At 36.7% G+C, this 18,260-nt stretch overlaps 2 protein-coding genes across 2 annotated transcripts; one reads left to right on the forward strand and one right to left on the reverse strand.

Annotated features, from left to right (window-relative positions):
- Window positions 1-5,778: 5,778 nt before the first annotated feature.
- Window positions 5,779-9,559, reverse strand: LOC104089916 (glutamate receptor 2.7-like). The gene is made up of 5 exons (XM_009594933.4): window positions 9,293-9,559; window positions 7,713-9,016; window positions 7,267-7,579; window positions 6,699-7,090; window positions 5,779-6,564 (listed from the first exon to the last, which is right to left on the reverse strand). Exons 1-5 carry the CDS (start codon window positions 9,549-9,551, stop codon window positions 6,034-6,036), a joined length of 2,799 nt encoding a protein of 932 aa, XP_009593228.1. The 5' UTR covers window positions 9,552-9,559; the 3' UTR covers window positions 5,779-6,033.
- A 1,763-nt stretch (window positions 9,560-11,322) lies between these two features.
- LOC104089917 (GTPase ERA-like, chloroplastic) lies at window positions 11,323-17,091 on the forward strand. Its single transcript, XM_009594934.4, has 9 exons — window positions 11,323-11,765; window positions 11,849-11,994; window positions 12,821-12,961; window positions 13,038-13,151; window positions 13,618-13,743; window positions 14,978-15,076; window positions 15,201-15,302; window positions 16,099-16,179; window positions 16,357-17,091. Exons 1-9 carry the CDS (start codon window positions 11,345-11,347, stop codon window positions 16,441-16,443), a joined length of 1,317 nt encoding a protein of 438 aa, XP_009593229.1. The 5' UTR covers window positions 11,323-11,344; the 3' UTR covers window positions 16,444-17,091.
- Window positions 17,092-18,260: the final 1,169 nt, after the last annotated feature.

Consider the following 18,260-nt stretch of genomic DNA (forward strand, 5'->3'; position numbering starts at 1 on the left):
GTCCCTCGGTAGTGTACACGACACTCTGGATCGGGCCGTACGTCCTTGGCAGAAAATCGTGCTTAACAATAATAATAATTACACGATGCTTTAATAATTTATTTTAGCTTGTAAAGCTAATTAGTAAATTGGAAAATTTTTGGAATTTAATGAATTATTATTCTTGCTTGTTAAGGAATTAATTGTTACTCCTGTAAATGAGATTTAATTGATAAATTGGAATTTATCTGAATTAAAGGAATTTAATTAATATATTGAAAATTGATACATTTGAAGGAATTTGATTATTTCCGCTGATTAAATAAATTCTGTAAATCACATTGATTTAAATATTCTAGTTTTATTTCAATTGTTATTGACCTATAGTGAGTATCAAAGTCGGCCATCTCGTCTCTACCACTTTGAGATTAGGCTTGATACTTACTGGGTACACGTTGTTTACGTACTCATACTACACTTGCTGCACTTTTTGTGCAGGATCTGAGACAGGTACTAGTGGAGGATCTATCATCACATACCCACGTCATCCAGAGGCATAGTGGTGAGCTGCCTTTCTGAGCCGTTCTGCAGCTACCAGTGTCTCTTCTGATATTTATATTCTGTCTATTTTATTTCAGACAGTATTTGGAGTTTTGTATAATCTACTAGATGCTCATTCACTTGTGACACCGGGTCTTAGCACACACATTGGTAGAAGTTGGTATTTTATTATTTTCTTGGAATAAAAGTTTAATCAATGTATGCTTAATTTATTAGTTGGCTTGCCTAGCTGTAGTGTTGGGCGCCATCACGACCTACATGTGAAATTGGGTCGTGACAATCAAATTCGTGAAATTTCGGCTATTGTTGTCAGAGGATGTTATTATGGTGATGTGAATAATACGGTGCATGATGTGAATTCAGTGAGAGTATACAATCATGTAGTGGTACATCGTGTAGTGATTGAAACGATGTTCGTATGTTGGAAGCAGGCCTAGTAGAAAATTTTGGATGTTGGAATTTGGCTCTAAGGCTTATTTGTCTAAACAAAGGGGAGGATCTTCAGATTTGCTCGGGCTAATGTTCTCATTTGAGTTGTGGTAGAACGGGTAGGTGCACGAGGGGCTAAACAATGATTTCAGCAAACTCCGTAGCAGTTCTTAGCACGTTCGAGGACGAACGTATATTTAAGTGGGAGAGAATGTAATGACCCAACCAGTCGTTTTGACTGTTAGAACCCCGTTTCCCTAAATAAAACTCTTCGTATGTACTTTTACTAATTTATGACTTGCGGGGATGTTTGGTTCTGGATTTGGAAGTGTTCGAGTTGAAATCGAAACACTCAGTTCCTTCGTTTGGCTTTAAAAGGGGGCAAGTTTGACTTCGGTCAACATTTTTAGAAAACGACCCCGGAATCGAGATTTTACGGTTCCAATGGGTTCATATGATGATTTTGGATTTGGGCGTATGTTCGAATAGGATTTTGGATAATTCGGGAGCGTTTCGACGCTTAATAGTGAAAGTCAACTATTTAAAGGTTTAAGGTTCTTTAAATTTGATTTGGAGTAGGTTTTCTCAGTTCCTTCGTTTGGCTTTAAAAGGGGCAAGTTTGACTTCGGTCAATATTTTTAGAAAATGACCCCGGAATTGGGATTTTACGGTTCCAATGGGTTCATATGATATTTTGGATTTGGGCGTATGTTCGAATAGGATTTTGGACAATTCGGGAGCATTTCGACGCTTAATAGTGAAAGTCAACTATTTAAAGGTTTAAGGTTCTTTAAATTTGGTTTGGAGTAGGTTTTTGAGTAATTGAGGTCCATTTGAAATTCCGAGCCTGGGAATAGCTACGTATGGTGATTTAAGACTTGCACGCAAAATTTTGTGTCATTCCGAGTAGTTTAAGTATGTTTCGGCGCGTTCGGAGTAAGTTTGAAGAATTTGAAAATTTTAAGTTGAATCAATTTGGTTTGAGGTATGATTCTAATTTTGATGTTGTTTTACACGTTCCGAGGGTTTGGGTGAGTCCGTTTTATGATTTCAAACTTGTTGGTATGTTCGGGAGGGGAGGGGGAGGGTATTAACCGGAAGAGGCTCGGACCAAGGTTGGATTTTTGAAGAGCAGCTGTTGCACCAGGCTTCTGTTGCAACCGCATCTGCGCATAGGCAGCCGCAGGTGCGAGCTCGCAGAAGCGAGTCCCAAGCCGCAGAAGCGAAGAAAGAGGAGGCTGGCACACGCCGCAAAAGCGGAATATTGGGCGCACCTGCGAGTGCGCAGGTGCGAAGCTTGGCGCGCAGAAGCAGAAATGGTCGTAGATGCGAAGGCCCAAGTCACAGAAGTAGACTCGCGGAAACGGTCCTGAGGCCGCAGATGCAGAGCTTGGCCATGCGAGGGAAACTCGCACCTGTGAGGCTTTTTCCGCAGGTGCGGAGCGCAGGTGCGGCTAGCCCTCCGCAGGTGCGAAAATGCTGTTGGGCAGAATGGTTTAAAGGGAGCGAGGCTCAATCATTTTTAGCCCGTATTTCCTCCATTTTTGGGCGATTTTGGAGCTTTTTGAGAGAGGATTTTAACTAGAAACTTGAAGGTAAGTTAATTCTACACACTTTGAGTTAAATACATAGATTATGGGTAGATTATAACCTGTAAATCTTGGAAATCAAGGGTTTAGATAAAAAGCCTAGGTTTTGACAAAAATGAGATTTTAACCACGAAAATAATTATGAAATTGGATGGAAATTGTATATTTGAGTTCTTAAGATTATGGGTAACGTTTTTCTCCAAATATTTTCGGAATCCGGGCACGTAGACCCGGGGTAAATTTTAGGAATTTACCATTTTGGATAAGGTAATTTATTTAATAGTCTAATTTCGAATTTTCGAACACGTATTAATTATTTTATATAATATTTGGATAATTTAGGATTTTTCGGCACCGAGTTGGGATTTTTACGCGACATCGTGATCGGAAGTGGGCTTTGAGACAAGGTAAGTCTCTTGTCTAAACTTGTAAGAGGGAATTTACCCCATATGTGATTTAAATTAATAATTTTTGCTAATTGTGGGGGCTACGTATGCATGAGGTGATGAGAGTCCGTGCGTAGATACTAATATTTTTAAAGTACGGGTAGTTTAGGACTCAAATTATGAATTACTTGTGATAATTGTATCCTTATTTAATTAAAGCAATAGAATTATATTGCAAATTGTTAGAGAAAATGGTAAAAGATTGAAATCTCACATACTTGAAATTTTGTTCAGAATATTTAACTGTTGTAGAAATTTATACATCCTCCTGCATTAATCTCAAAAATGTATATATATATTCTCATTCCGGAGGTTCATAAGAATATGTCCTTCTTTCTTGTGGAGCGGGCCGAACGCCTCGGCAATATAGATGCATCTATGGATCATGACGCACGTCCCTTGACAGTGTACACGACACTCTGAATCGGGCCGTACGGCCACAGCGGAAATCGTGCCTAATAATAATAATTACACGATACCTTGATATTTTATTGCAGTTTGTGAAGTTAATTGATAAATTGGAAATTATTTTAATTGAATGAGTTAATTATTTCTGCTGGTTAAAGAAAAATTATTGTTATTCCTATAAATCATGTTGATTCAAATATTTTTATTTTTAATATTATTGACTCTTAGTGAGTGTTAAAGTCGACCTCTCGTCACTACTTCTTCGAGATTAGGCTTGATACTTACTGGGTAAACGTTGTTTTCGTACTCATGTTACACTTGCTGCATATTTTTGTGCAGGTACGGATATGTCTAGCGGCCTTGTAGGCGCAGATGCATGGTTAAAAAATGCGGGGACTTAGGAGAGATGCATTCTATATTACGATTCGCAGCCAACAGAGTCTCCTTCAGAGTTATTTATATTTTTTCTATCTAATTTATATTCCGGACATATGCTATATTTTATTTTACTCCCTAGTGAATGCTCATGCACTTGTGACACAGGGTTTTTGGAGTGGTTATGGGTTGTTTAGTAATTTAGTTGCTAACATATTTATCACTTACTCTATGAGATCTATCTTTACTATTTAATTGAAGAAATTTCGATTCAAAAATACTAAAATGAGTAATTAAGTTAATTAATTATGACTGGCTTGCCTGACAGCGGTGTTAGATGCCATCACGACTTTTAATGGATTTTGAGTCGTGACAGGGAGTATTAAAAGATCATTGTTAGTCGGTTAAGATGAGTTAGTTAGAACTCACATGTTAGGCACGTGAGTATAAGCTGTAACACTCTGCATGTTCTATCCTAGCTACTGATTTCCATTCTAACTGCAAATTCAACATAGAATGATGGGGCGCGGTTAAAACACTCACGAGATTGTTTACAAAAGATACTGTATTTGACAACTGGAAAAAAAAGAAAGGCACGGAATGCATGGAGACTACAAAAGAGAAAGATTCATTGACAGATACGAATATGGAAAGGGAATCAGCATAATCCCTGATTATACGCGATTGTCTATTATTGCCATAACCATTACGAATAATTTAAGTAACGGGCAATTAATGTAGTTAATGTTAGTAACAGACAAAAATTAGGTGGAAAAAATAATTACATATTATATCCTTATATGAACTCTCCTTACCATAATTTATACGATCATCAAAGAATTCACGAATATATCTAATAAGTCTTTTACTTTTACGTCTCTGCTTGATTGAAGATTCTTACTCGCAATTCTTGGAAGAAAGCTACAATAATCAATAAGATTTTCTTTCCTTTGTTTATTGAATATCTAATTTCTATTACCTTTTATTCTTCTATATTTGGGAAAGTGCGAAGTAAACTTGGTTATTAGAAACGCGATTTATTTCAATAACCAAAAAACTATTTTTTGGTTAAACACCCACGTTGTGTCAAATTCACTAATTCTGAGCTTACTTTTGATTGGATTTGAAATTTAAGATTAATTTCATTATGTGTTATATTGGTAATAGTAGTAGTAGAAGGTATTGAAGTGTTAATTCGATAGAGAAAACTAAGCTTCGAACTGTCCATTTAAAGATAACATGTGCACTTGAATAGTCCAAGAATCTGAAAACACTTGGTTCGATGTTAATTTTTTTGTTGCTCTAGAGCTATTTCAATGATAAAAGTGCAGAAGATTTATGACATAGGCAAAGGTAAAGGAGCATTCTCATCTTATTGCCCATATATTATGTCTAAATATCTTTTTATGACCTGTAATGCAAGTATTTCCGCTTTGAGCCAAACCACTAGTTTTTCGCAAAAGCCCTCACACTGTTATGAAATCCAAACACTTTATATCTAGGATTCCAATCTTTTCGGCTACCAATTTGGACTTACACACCCAACAACTTTGATAGCACTGCTTTAAGTTCTCTTAGGATAGGTATCGAGTTACTCTTACATATGCTTTCTCACATTATCTAATTTTGCCTAGTTCCTTTCAGAATAAAACAACCTGCTGGCTGTAGCTGATTCAGAATTTTGGATGTACATCTGATTGTATTTGCTTTTATGTTGGACCTCGTAACACTGCGTTTTGTCAAACTTGTTTGTCTGTGCTGTCAATGTTTCCAGCAATGTTGTCTGAAAGACTGGTTGTTGAGGTAATAGTATGTGCAATCAGTTTGTTATTAGGGTATTTTGAAGGTCTTGCATATGGAGGAGGAAGTTCAAGGGGTAGAGGCAGGGGAAAGGGTGCACATGAAAGGGGAAGGGTATATCGTTTGCTCAGATGCGACATCAGTGTGATCCTTAAAAAACTATCATTCAGTGACTAAAAGATGCAGAGTCAAAATGTTAAATGCACTCTCTTATTACTTGTAATACCAGAAATAGATGACCTTAAACTACTGTGCTTAAAATTAGCTTTCTGACAGTGTTACTAAAACCTAACCAAGGAATACACTAGTCTACAATTTATAATTCTGTCAAAATCTTTATATGGATGGTTCAGGAATCATTATATACCTACGAGAAATAAGTATACCAACCTACAGGTGAGTCTAGTTGATATTTGACATTTTGATACAATCTGAATAATTATACTTCACTCTGACCTTAAATTCCCCATTTCTAGGGAAGATTGAGGAGGATGTTGGGAAGAGCCATCAAAAACCTGTGCAGCGTCTGAAGGACTCACCAAGTGCCACTTTGACGAAGACCCTTTCTCATCTACCCCGAGCCCTGCTACCCGACCAGATGTTACTCTCCTTAAAGATACTGCAGGCTTGTCATTTTGGTAATACTGTATAATTCTAGCTGTCTTTGTCCAGAAACTTTGATTAGTTGATGGATGAACTACACTGTCATAATATGCTTGACTCTGTTGCCGGGATTTTCTGCATAAACGCCAGACGAAAAATAGCAAACAGACAGTAGATGTTGCACCAGACACTAGATATAAGCCCCAGAAGCTCCCAAGGGTGAGACTTTCCGTTTCATTACTAGCATCAACATTGTCACAATTCCTTGATAAAGAAAACCAACGTTCTTCCAAATTGTTAAGTGTACCATCTTGTGTTAGAGTCAGTATGGCTTCAGACACATCACGAGCTAGCGGAGAGCCTTTCTGGAATACCTGTTTGCATTAGCCAAATTATGCAAATGAGTCGAAGATACAGACTATAGAAATAACGAAGGGACTATTATATTCATGATAGTAAAAAGAGCAAATGGCATAGTTATTATCTAATAGAAGCATTGTCTACTTACAAAGGCTAGACCGCCAAATCTATAATTAGGACCAGCTACAACGTACTGGTTGCAATGCTCTCTAAGGAAAACCTTCTGATATGGGATTTCAAGAAAGGCTGCTTTGATGTTTCCACTTTCGAATTCCTTTGGATAATCTTCCTGATTACTAATGTTTTTGATGTTTTGAAGCTCCAGGACTTGCCTCAAATAATCCTTAACAAAGGAATCGCCATCACATCCAACTGTTGTGTTTGTTCTCTTTATCCAATTTATGTCTTTCACACTTGGTTCCAGTCTTGGAACAGTCAGCATTGAAGTCAAAGAAGCTGTATAACTCGAGGTCAGCACAAAGACCAGGAAAAGCCAAACTACGACTACAATCTTCGTGTAGTTGCTCTTGATTTTTTCCCCTGATTATCAGCCAACATAAAAATGTTATCTCCTTGCGACTTATACTATTTAAACAAAGCTAATAAGCTAAATATAACCTTAACGAAAAAATCAACATTTCAAGGACACTTCATTTAACATTACAAATGACAAGTTGTTTGATTTTGAATCATTATTGATGGATAGCAATACTTACGGTGAGCAAAAAACAGTGAAGAGAATGTAAACCACATTGCAGTTCCAAGTTGATCTTTCCACCGGCCTCTAAATTCAGGATTCGACTGATGCTCCATGAACCAAACTACAAGCATTGTGTAAACTAAGATAGAACCTGTTACTATCCACATGCTTATAGTAAAAGGCTTCAAGAACATCCATGCCTTCTCCGATCCATCAAATTTCACTGGAACCACCATGGTCAACCCTGATTCTGCAAATGGCTGTGTGAACTCCACGTATTTTATCCTTTCAGCTAATATCGTCATGTCTCCAACAATAGCATCAAACCTCTGACAGAAGGAGAAAAAAATAACATACCCCATTATTTTATGAGTCCAAAGCAAAGAACTGTGATATAGGAAAAATAGGTGACAATAAGAAAACTGGATAGTATATTTAGGATATATCAGACAAAATGCTTACCCTATTAATAACTTGCTGAACCAGGTCAGGATATGAGCCATCATATGGTTCAAATTCATACGGTAGTGTATAATTTTGCTCCAAAATTTTAAGTACTACTTTGAAAAGATCAATACAGAAACCACTATACTTCCTTTCATTTGAATTTGCCACCTTTTTAACCTTTACAAATTTCTCAAAAGAGGTTCTCCCTGGAACACCAATGATTAATGGTTTTGAATCAGTAGGCATTGCCCACCCTTTTGGGACACGGTTCAATTCTCCTGGCCACTTTACCTCACTAGACTTCATGGTATGGGAACCATTAACTTGGATTCTCTCCCCGTTTTCAGCTTCAACAACTTCCGAGAACCCAACCTTTGATGACCAAAAGCCAAGTCTTTTATACCTCTTTCCTACGACGTTTACAATCCTAAACGTTGAAGGGTGTGACAATGCTCCATCAACAAAGCTAACTTGGCCACTCAAACCTGTGAAATTGCTGGAAAGAATTTTGTTTTTCAGCAACTTTGAGTCATTGGAACTCTTTGTACCCAAATTGTTCACAGCTTTAGCAAAAGCTGTGATACTGTCATATGCTTTTAGAGCATGAATTCCAGGCTCTGAGTGATCTTCCATGGAATAGTCAGACCGGAAAATCTTTTGGAATTGTCCTTTAAAATCTTGGAAAGACTTCGTGGCTTCTGCATAGTGATTGTTGATTCCTAAAGCTCCTTGGATAGATGAAATAAAGGGGCTGTCAACAGAATCCAAGAGATCAGCGAGAGAGTCTGCAAGTATCCAAGCTGAGTCTCTTCCCATAAGTCCAATCTCCTTGGCTTCTTTAAACAAATGACTTGCAGTGGATACTGATGAGCGAAGAACGACAAACACCCTTGATTGTTTCCTTAGTAACTTCACAACCTCTCGTCGAACAACTTCCCTTGGATCAGATAGAGAAGAGGTTTGTGGAAGAATTACTTGATGCTCTATTTCTGCACCATCACCTTTTAGTGTTTCAGATAAAACTGCAAGCATACTAGAATCACTATACATGTCATCTTCATAAATTATTATGATTCTCCTCCATTGGTACGAACGAACAATAGCAGATATACAATTAATTTGTTCCAAGCTACTTGAACTCATTTGCACCAAGAAAGGCCATTTTAGCTGCACCAACTCTGGTGTGAAGGAAGCTGTAACAAAAGAGATAATTGGAACTTGATGCCTTTTCCCAATATCAGCAACTAAAGCTGTTTCTTCCCAAGTCTGCATGCCTACAACTATCATCTTGACATTGTTTTTGTCAACAAGATCTTCAGCTGCACAACAATTATTAAGACAAAAATAATAATTTTGAAATGAGTTTAAGTTCTATGCGCTGATCGTGTAAATAAGTTCATTTTAAATATAATAACAAGTAAATCACTATGATAACCACTAATTGAAAATGTAACAAAAATGGTAACTAACCTACTATATCAACGAAAGAAATCTTTGGACTGTCAAATATATAACTTAAATATCTATAGAATTATGTCCTAGACCATATATAGACACAACAAGTTGATAAATGTTAAGAAAGTCAAGTATCAAACCTGTGAAAAGGTCCTGAATTGCATCTTTGCTGGTGTTCCTAAAATGAACATACATAAGCTTGTGATTTCTACTGTCATGATTATAATTCTCAACTGCTATAGCTATGGCTGTTTTCTGTTCCTTCCCAATACGGGAATTGAAGTCAACAATTGCACCTATTTCTATGGTTTCTTTTGCAGCTGCCTTGAGAGTTAAAAGGGAGATTATAATACAGGTTTTGAGGATGAAGATTAACATAGGGAATGGCTTCGAACTCATGCTTTTTTCTACTCTTGCCTTAAAACAGTTAACCACTATATATAATCTTATTTCTATGTACTAGTCAAATGGTTTTTTCAGTTATACAGTTGAGTTGACTATGTCTTGTGGTTTAATTTGAAAAGTAGAAGGATGGTCATACACTCATATATACTTTGGCACCACGTTAAGTGATTCGTGTGGACTCGTACAAAGATGAGAAATAGACTCATTTGTCAGCCTTGGGAATTCTCGTCGAAACAATTGTTTGAACTATGAAATGTATAAGGTCAAGGAATGAACTTACACTGTAGCTAAGATGTCACGTACTTCATTCTGGAAGAATTAAGTGGTCCTTGCGATAGTTTAGTAGAAACCAAATTTAAGAACTTAATTAGCTGGGTTTTTCCTCAATTGGATAAATAAATTAAACAACAGATTTTCCTTGCATTTATAATTTAGCATTCTTAAAATTAATTCATGATAAATAAATTAAAGAAAGTAAAACAGAAAAAATGCTAAACTTGATTTCTTTTTTCTTCTTATGCAGTTATTGTTCTTGTTGTCCGGTTTTCTTAAACACGATTCTCCGTTTCCGAAGGAAAATCAAGGGAATCCAATAAAAGAAGAAATTCAATGTTTTTGTGTGTGCGCGCGCGAGAGGGCAAGGTGGGAAGTTTTTGGAGAGAGGGAGACGAGGGTCTATCGGAAACAGCTTCCTCTTTACCCAGGATAGGATAAGGTCTGCGTACAAACTACCCTCCCAGACCCAACTAGTGGCATTATACTAGGTTGTTGTTGTTATTGCGCGCGGGGGGCTATGAAAATATGTGAGGTTCACCATTCGAAGTCATCAATGTTGGACGTTTAATCCGATTTCTGCTTAACCACTGTTTGTAATTAAGCATTTGAAGTACAAAAAGGATTGCTAGTCTTTTAGTTATTTTTTTTCTATTAACTAACTCCAAAATCCGTTGGTATTTCCCATTTAACTTACCTTTTCAATTTCAGATTATTACTCCTACAATTTACTTCCACATAATGGACCTATTTCCCTCTTCGCCATTAACTTTTAGTGCTACTTGTTTTTTAGGCATTTCTTTATAAATGATACTCCCTCGGTTCCAATTTATGTGAACCTGTTTGACTTGACACAAAATTTAAGAAAAAAAATAAGACTTTTGGAATTTGTGGTCCTAAACAATTCAAAAAGGGCCCCAGAATATTTGTGTGGTTATAAAAACTTCTCATTAAGGGTAGAATTGTAACTTAAAGCAAAATTGTTTCCAAATTTAGGGGTCATTTTTTTTTAAAACGGACCAAAAAGGAAATAAGTTCAAATAAACTGGAACGGAGGTAGTAATACTTTTATGTAAATATACTTTTAAGAGATGGAGTATATATTATACGAGTAGTAAAGAAGATATTAATTTGCTTTTACAAAAAAAATTACCGTTCCACATATTCCGTGGTCAATCAAATTACTGTATATAAATTGAAATATATGGAGTATAATTTTTTAAGATAACTTAACAGGCATTTAATTTGGAATGGAGGAATAAGTATGACTTAGAGTAAAGGTATTTGGTTAGTGTTTTTTATTTTACCTCAAAGGTTTTTGGTATTGGGGTTGCAAATTTAATGCAACAAGAGAAGTGTACCAACGAAATGGCATAAAGTACAACATTATAATGCACATATTGCCATGGCAAAAAAGAAAATCGAGAACAGAGAAAAATAGAAAAATAGAAAATTGGTAGAAATACAAGGCCGGTTAAATTAGTACTAGGAGTAGAGTGACTCATAATCCAAAAATGAGAGCGCTATGTCTGAACCTTTCTTTATTCCCAGCAACTCTTCTTCCTAGAAGAAATTACATTTCTCTTATCCATTCCCACTGTAACTGCTTTTCACCTTCTCTTCCCGGCAATAATGGCCGTTTCCGGCTACGCGCCACCAATAGTCGCCGCAAGTCGGAGCCTTTTCTCGATGACAAAGAAGAAGAAGAAGAAGTTGAAGCAGAAGAAAAGGACAATATTATTATGAGCATGAGGAGGTCTAAAGGTGTGATAGACACAAATGAAGCAGAAGAAGAAGAAGAAGAAGGGGAAGAGGAAGAGGATTCGCCGATGGTGCTGTCACTGAGTGTCAAACCAGACCGAAACATGGCTTTACTTGATGATTACGAATTGGAGGAGCTCGATTTCGTTCCTCTTGATCCCAATCATCGCAGTGGTTTGCTTTTTCTCCTTCCCTTTATTTAATTTTTTTTTTTTGAAAAATTGAATTAATGTAGTCCAAGTTGCTCTTATATGTAGGATATGTGGCAGTGGTTGGGAAGCCGAATGTAGGGAAAAGTACACTTTCCAATCAAATGGTTGGCCAGAAACTGTCCATTGTTACTGATAAACCTCAAACCACGCGTCATCGAGTTCTTGGTATTTGTTCTGGCCCAGAGTATCAGGTTTGGATTGTTCTACTACTACTATTCCCTCCGTTTCCTTTTACTAGTTCACTATATTAAAAATAAATTTTCCCTTTTACTTGCTCGCTTTAGCAAATTAAGTAAGATTTATTTTTTTCCTCCAATGCTACCATTCACACTTGTCAATCATTGCTTTGTTGATAGAATTTTAATAGGGTGATTTGGTAAAAAGAAACTCTTAATAAGTGATTTCTTAAAGGGAGTATCAAGTCAATAGTGGACTAGTAAAAGGGAATAGAGGGAGTACTATGTTTCTGCTGAGCTGCAACATGTCTGAGATTATTTATCTTTGGCTGCTCATTCATGTGAAAATATGGTGCTTATACATTGCTTTGTGCTACTTATTATTGATTGCAACGGAAAGTTGTTTTGTGTAGTTATACCTAGTTTTCTCGAAAAAAAAGATTTGAGAGTGATGGCTTGCTCACCTTATCTATCAACCGCGCTGTAGGTCTCCTTTGGATAATTTTTCTCTTTTGCCTGTAGCCGTGAAATGGGTGGCAAGCAGGTGGTTTTTGTTTCTTTTAAATTTTACTATTGTCAGAAATTAGAAGAAACCTCTTTTTTGGTCTTTTACTTTTGCCTCGCTCTGCCTGCACAGCTGTGGTCGATTGTTTTGTTAATCCTTGTTACTTAAGCATGCTTGATTCTTTCATGCAGTCTGGAGATTATCATATGTTATCAATATGCACTTTAGCTGTTGCAATATGCCTTCCTATATCTGTTCCATAGATTTCAATTTGTTCCAGACATTTTGTAATCCCCTGTCTCAGGCTCATGATCATTTCTGGGTGTTCCCATACAGATGATACTTTATGACACTCCCGGTGTCATAGAGAAGAAAATGCACAAGTTAGATTCAATGATGATGAAGAATGTCCGGAGTGCAGCAGTTAATGCAGACTGTGTGGTTGTTGTTGTAGACGCATGTAAGGCTCCTGAAAAGGTATGGTTCTTTGCTGTAAATAGCCATCTGGAAAATATGACCGCTTTCTAACTTTTTCTAGATTTGCTGCTTTCAGATAGATGAAGTGTTGGAAGAGGGTGTTGGAGACCTAAAATATAAAGTACCGACATTGTTAGTCTTGAATAAGAAGGACCTGATCAAGCCTGGTGAAATTGCAAAGAAACTTGAGGTAAGGTACCTGTTGATGATGAGATCATTCATTGCATTAAGTGTTGCAAAGATGCATTACTTATTCTAGTCAGACAAAGTATAAGCAATTTGAGTCATCTTATGCGATTTCTTTGTAGAATTCATCAACTACATGGCAGTGGCTATTATCATTGGAATTTAACCAAAATTTTGCTATTTGATTACCTTATCCAAAAGAAAAGAAAGAAAATTTCGCATTTTGGAGTAACCATTTTTGAATTAGCAGTATATTGGTGTGGAAGTCTAAAGGTGGACATATTCTTATAGCTGTAAAGGTCACGTAGAACATGGATTTAAGCCAGATGACAAATTATGAATTTGAGACATATGAGAAGAGTTGTAATTGAACTTGTATAGATTGGATATTCTTTTAACGAACTTAGACCAACTAGTCAAGTAGTTTAAATCTTCTGGCATTTTCTGATGTTATGTTTTATTCCTTTCAGTGGTATGAGAAATTTACGGACGTTGACGAGGTGATACCTGTAAGTGCAAAGTATGGTCATGGAGTAGAAGATATCAAGGACTGGATATTATCTAAGCTTCCTCTTGGGCCTGCTTATTATCCCAAGGTGTAAATATACTGTGTCTATGTTCCCATCACCTCTTTTCATTGACTTCTTTCTTTAAGTTGAGGAAAAATTCATGACTTTGGAATCATCTTCAACTTTAATCTTTATGATTTTTGGTGGCATTTAAGCTTGTAGAGATCTTTTTGGGAATCAACCACTCAATTTGAGCCTTAGACAAATGACATCTATATTTCGCAAGATAATTTCTTCTCAAAATGTGGGTAGATTGCATTCCTCATCTCTCCATGCAACTATGCTTGTGAATACTGCCAAAACTTCTATATGTAAATTTGATTCCATCTGGTGTTTTTATCTATTTCTTTTGAACTCTGCTTTTTAAATCAAATACTATGATCTGTATGCCATCTGAAAGTGATGGCATTAAAATGGAGTGAGTCTTCTTTTCTTCCTCAATATTATACAACTGATACAATTCCAATAATTTTGTACCTCAATCTATAAAAATTCAAAATCAGCCTTGATGCACATTTGAAGTACACCTTAAAATACATTCAAACAATGTGCATTTGTGAATCTGTTGTTTATATCCAATCAAGGAGAATCGTTTCTTTGAATAGGTCGAGTGGGGGGAGGTCAGAGTAGGGTAGCAAAAGGGGAAAGGACTATCTTATTCAGTTTGTGTAACTGTATGAAAATGAAACCTGCAGGAGTTGCAACAAAGTAGAATCAAAGTTGATTGGTGTAATGTCTCAACAAAAACAAAAAAAAGAATGGTTTGTCTATACCTTCCAGAAGAATCTTCCCTTTGGTCTGTGGGATGTCTGAATGGTGTAGCATGAACACTGAGAAAGAATGAGTATGCAAGTATAGCAAGCCAGCAGTTACCAGTATATACCTGATATTGATCTTTGTTAGTATTAGTGGTCATTGTCTTGGATTTGATTTTCCATAGAAGTTTCTTTTTCTCTGCTTTCATCCTCCTTTCTATGTTTTACTAAGAGATATGGAAGGTGTGGAGCTTTTCTTTGTTCTCAGGGTGGGGTGGGGAACTCCAGGTCTTCAACCTGGGAATAAGGTTATCTGTGTCCTCATATGCATGCAGCATGATGTTTACAAGTAACTGCTCTTTTTCCCATTACTTGCATGTGCTATGCTATATTAAAATGACATTGCTTAATGCACAAAAGTTTTGTAGCAATTTAGTCTTTATCCACCTATAATAATGTATAGTAGTTGCCAAGGTCAATTAACAAGCCCATCATCTTACTTTCAGGACATTGCTAGTGAGCATCCCGAAAGATTTTTTGTAGCTGAAATTGTCAGAGAGAAGATATTTTTGCAATACCGAAATGAAGTTCCTTATGCGTGTCAGGTAAAAATTTGTTTGAAACCCTCAAGTTGATTGGTAAATAATATTTGCTTCTATTTTTCCTTTCTGTAGGAATTTACATGACCAGTTTCCAGTTTTCCTCTAAATATGCCCATACTCGCCGCAGGTTAATGTAGTTAGCTACAAGACTAGACCAAATGCGAAAGACTTCATTCAAGTCGAAGTTATAGTGGAGAAGAACACTCAAAAGATCATCCTTATTGGGAAGGTAATATTCATCAGTCAGTTTTTGTGTGTCATTGGTGTTTGTTGTTTGAGATAAGCTTTTTAACCAAAAAAAATCATCCTTTCCGGTTATGCTATATTAGAGTCATCCTTCTTTTATAGGGGCAGTTGGCATTACATCTTTTGGAAACTATGTATCCTGTAATTGCGGCTGCTACCTTGAATAATACAAATAAGCAGTGTCCCCCACCCTCACCCTCTCCTTAGCCGTTCTCCCTGCCTTATCTATCGTGCTAGACTACAACTTAATCTAGAGTTTGCACTTATATATTGTTGAGTCATACAGCATCCCACATATAGGTATGAAAGATCATCCAGAGAGTTTATAAAGGTCTTGTACTACTCCACCCATTGTCTTAATGTTGGATGCTAGATTCTTTCACATATGTATTAGAGTTAAGTTTTGGCAAGCCCTTCCCCACACTTGTAGGTCCACGTGTTAACCCCAAAAACAGGTTACACTTGCAGGAGAGTGTTTAGATATATAGAGTCCTATATCGTGTATTTAATGTTTATATTCATAAACTCTGATCATTGACCAATTTCAGACATATTTCGCACTCAGATGCTAAAGTAATCAGCAACAGTTGCAGATTCTCTTCTCTTAATCACATTTTCCAATGAGTAGTGGAAAGACCAAGATCCTAGGACTCTAGGTCCTGGGTTAGACTCCCTAATATGATCTAGCATGATCAATTAGGTCCTTGATTAGGCTTTCCCTAAACATGATTATATGTGTTCTTGTGTTACAAACTTACATGTCTCTTGATTTGTTTCAGGAAGGAAAAGCTTTGAAGCTTCTTGCTACCGCTGCAAGGCTTGACATAGAAGATTTCTTGCAAAAGAAAGTTTTTCTGGAGGTAAGTGTCATGATAATCTGTGTGTAGGATGGATTGCAAAGACATTGGGATACTCATACATCGTGATACTTCGAACTAACATGCTGCAGCTTCTTCCTCCTACTTCCTGCTAACACAACTTTTGCCTAGGTACAACTGGAAAAGGTGATTCTCATGTTAAATTTTTTGTTCAAACAGGTTGAGGTGAAGGTGAAAGAGAACTGGAGGCAAAATGAAGGTCTCCTCAAGAACTACGGATATGGGGGCCACATTCAAGCTTTGTGATTTGAAAATCTACTTTGAACTCGATATGGATGGAATGCAATTGAATGATCAGGAGATCTTGATACTTCATGATGAACTAGCTATAATTTCTATAAATGTTATCCCAAAGTACAACAGGCTAAGTAGGCAAATGGGATCTTGTGGAAGTTCTTGATATCAGGCTCAGGTACCACAAATATCCTTGCAGAGAGTGGTCATTATGTGAATGCACCAGATCTCATCTCAGCACTGCCAGTCTGCTTTGTGATCAACTGTAGTTGTCGCTTGAAGGATGCTGTTGAAAGGAGAGAGAACTTGGCAGAAGATGCAGGTGGCTGCCCACTCAGCAAGTTAACCTTTAGGCGTTTGTTATCTTCTGTCTTTCCTGTCAAATTGTTTAACTAATGTTGCATTGTTAGTGCTCTAGAGTAAGATGTTCTGACGGACTAATTGCTGCTCTGCATTGGAAAAAGGTGGAAAGAGGTGTATTGTCATTTCTGGGTTGGAACTGATTGAAATCACTGTAAAACCTGTTTTTTCGTGCACAAAAAGTCTTGTACATTTTATTTGCAGCAGAGGTTTTTGTAGGAAGTTGCCCTCAGCTGTAACAGGAATGATATATTGGCTTAATATTCTCAAAATTTAATGCAGATGTATTTAGTTACTGAATCAGTAATGTTATCAAATTTTTACGCAACTGTATTTGGTTTCTCTGCGTGCTCTTGAAAGCCATTTTGCTAGAGGCAGAGTTGAGCATAATGTAAGTCTACAGGGTACAGACTACACTCGAAACTCCCTTGTTCTGAACCATAGTAAGAAATTTGTCATGACAATTTTGAGACTGTAAAAAGCAGTTCATAAGTTACTGATTCACAATGAAATTCGATAATGAATCCCAATCTGGGTGTGTCAAATCTGTTGTGGGAGTTTATTCAGGGCTATTAATCAAGAATCTCTATATGAACTATTTTATGTACTGCTGAACAGGAGGAACGTTCCAAAAAAGTCTACTCCATTTTTCTCTTAGAAAGGAGGTAGTAAGCCCAAAGTCTCTTTATGATGTGAAATATGATAGCATATCTCCAGCCTTAGTTCACTATATATACCTGAAGCTTCGAGTGCTCATCTAAAGTTGTCTAATCTAAGGTCTTGCTTTACATTTAGCCAGTAACTTGTTCCCTGTTTGTTGCCAAAATAAATTGAAAAATGACCAGTAGACAACAAATGGCGTCAAGAAAATAATCGAGACTGAAAAATATTACAACAATCGTAGTATTTTATTTCAAATAATTTGAGTATTACAATCTCTATGATTCCTCTGATTCTTTCCAGCAGTAAATAAATTCAAGGGTCTTGATCTTGAATCTATATTTATTGCCACGAATGATGATCTTGAATTCAACTAGCACGAACTTTGATTTGAACTCGTTATTCAAGGGCCTTTGAGCTTGATTTTGAATATATATTTGTTGCCACGAACGATGATCTTGAATTCAACTAGCACGAACTTTGATTTGAACTCGTACTTTGTTCTTTGTTCTTGAGCTTGAACTTGATTTCTTGAACTTGAACGTGCTTGTTTGAAGCTTGAAATTTGTAGAAATATTGCGGCGAGCTCTCTCTTGCTTCTTGTTATAACTTCTGGTGTCCTTTATGAGTTATGCACACCCATATTTATAGTTGTGGAAGGGAAGAGATGTGATTAGAATAAACTCTCTCCAACCAATTAGATTGAAGCGTGATAAGGCCGTACTTGATTGGCCATAACATGTCACTTGCACATGTAGCGCAGTTTGATTGGCCATTTAATTTGACTTGGCATGCCTTGTCATTTTGAC

This window comes from Nicotiana tomentosiformis, chromosome 2 (assembly GCF_000390325.3).
Source record: "Nicotiana tomentosiformis chromosome 2, ASM39032v3, whole genome shotgun sequence".
In the NCBI taxonomy this organism is placed as follows: Eukaryota; Viridiplantae; Streptophyta; class Magnoliopsida; order Solanales; family Solanaceae; genus Nicotiana; species Nicotiana tomentosiformis.

Coding starts and splice junctions, on each gene's coding strand:
- LOC104089917 (XM_009594934.4), top strand. CDS start 11,345: ATGAGAGCGCTATGTCTGAACCTTTCTTTATTCCCAGCAACTCTTCTT. Junction 13,152..13,617: donor AAATTGCAAAGAAACTTGAG/GTAAGGTACCTG, acceptor TATTCCTTTCAG/TGGTATGAGAAATTTACGGA. Junction 15,077..15,200: donor AAGTTCCTTATGCGTGTCAG/GTAAAAATTTGT, acceptor TACTCGCCGCAG/GTTAATGTAGTTAGCTACAA.
- LOC104089916 (XM_009594933.4), bottom strand. CDS start 9,551: ATGAGTTCGAAGCCATTCCCTATGTTAATCTTCATCCTCAAAACCTGT. Junction 7,091..7,266: donor TTCACTGTTTTTTGCTCACC/GTAAGTATTGCT, acceptor GCTGATAATCAG/GGGAAAAAATCAAGAGCAAC. Junction 6,565..6,698: donor GATTTGGCGGTCTAGCCTTT/GTAAGTAGACAA, acceptor TAATGCAAACAG/GTATTCCAGAAAGGCTCTCC.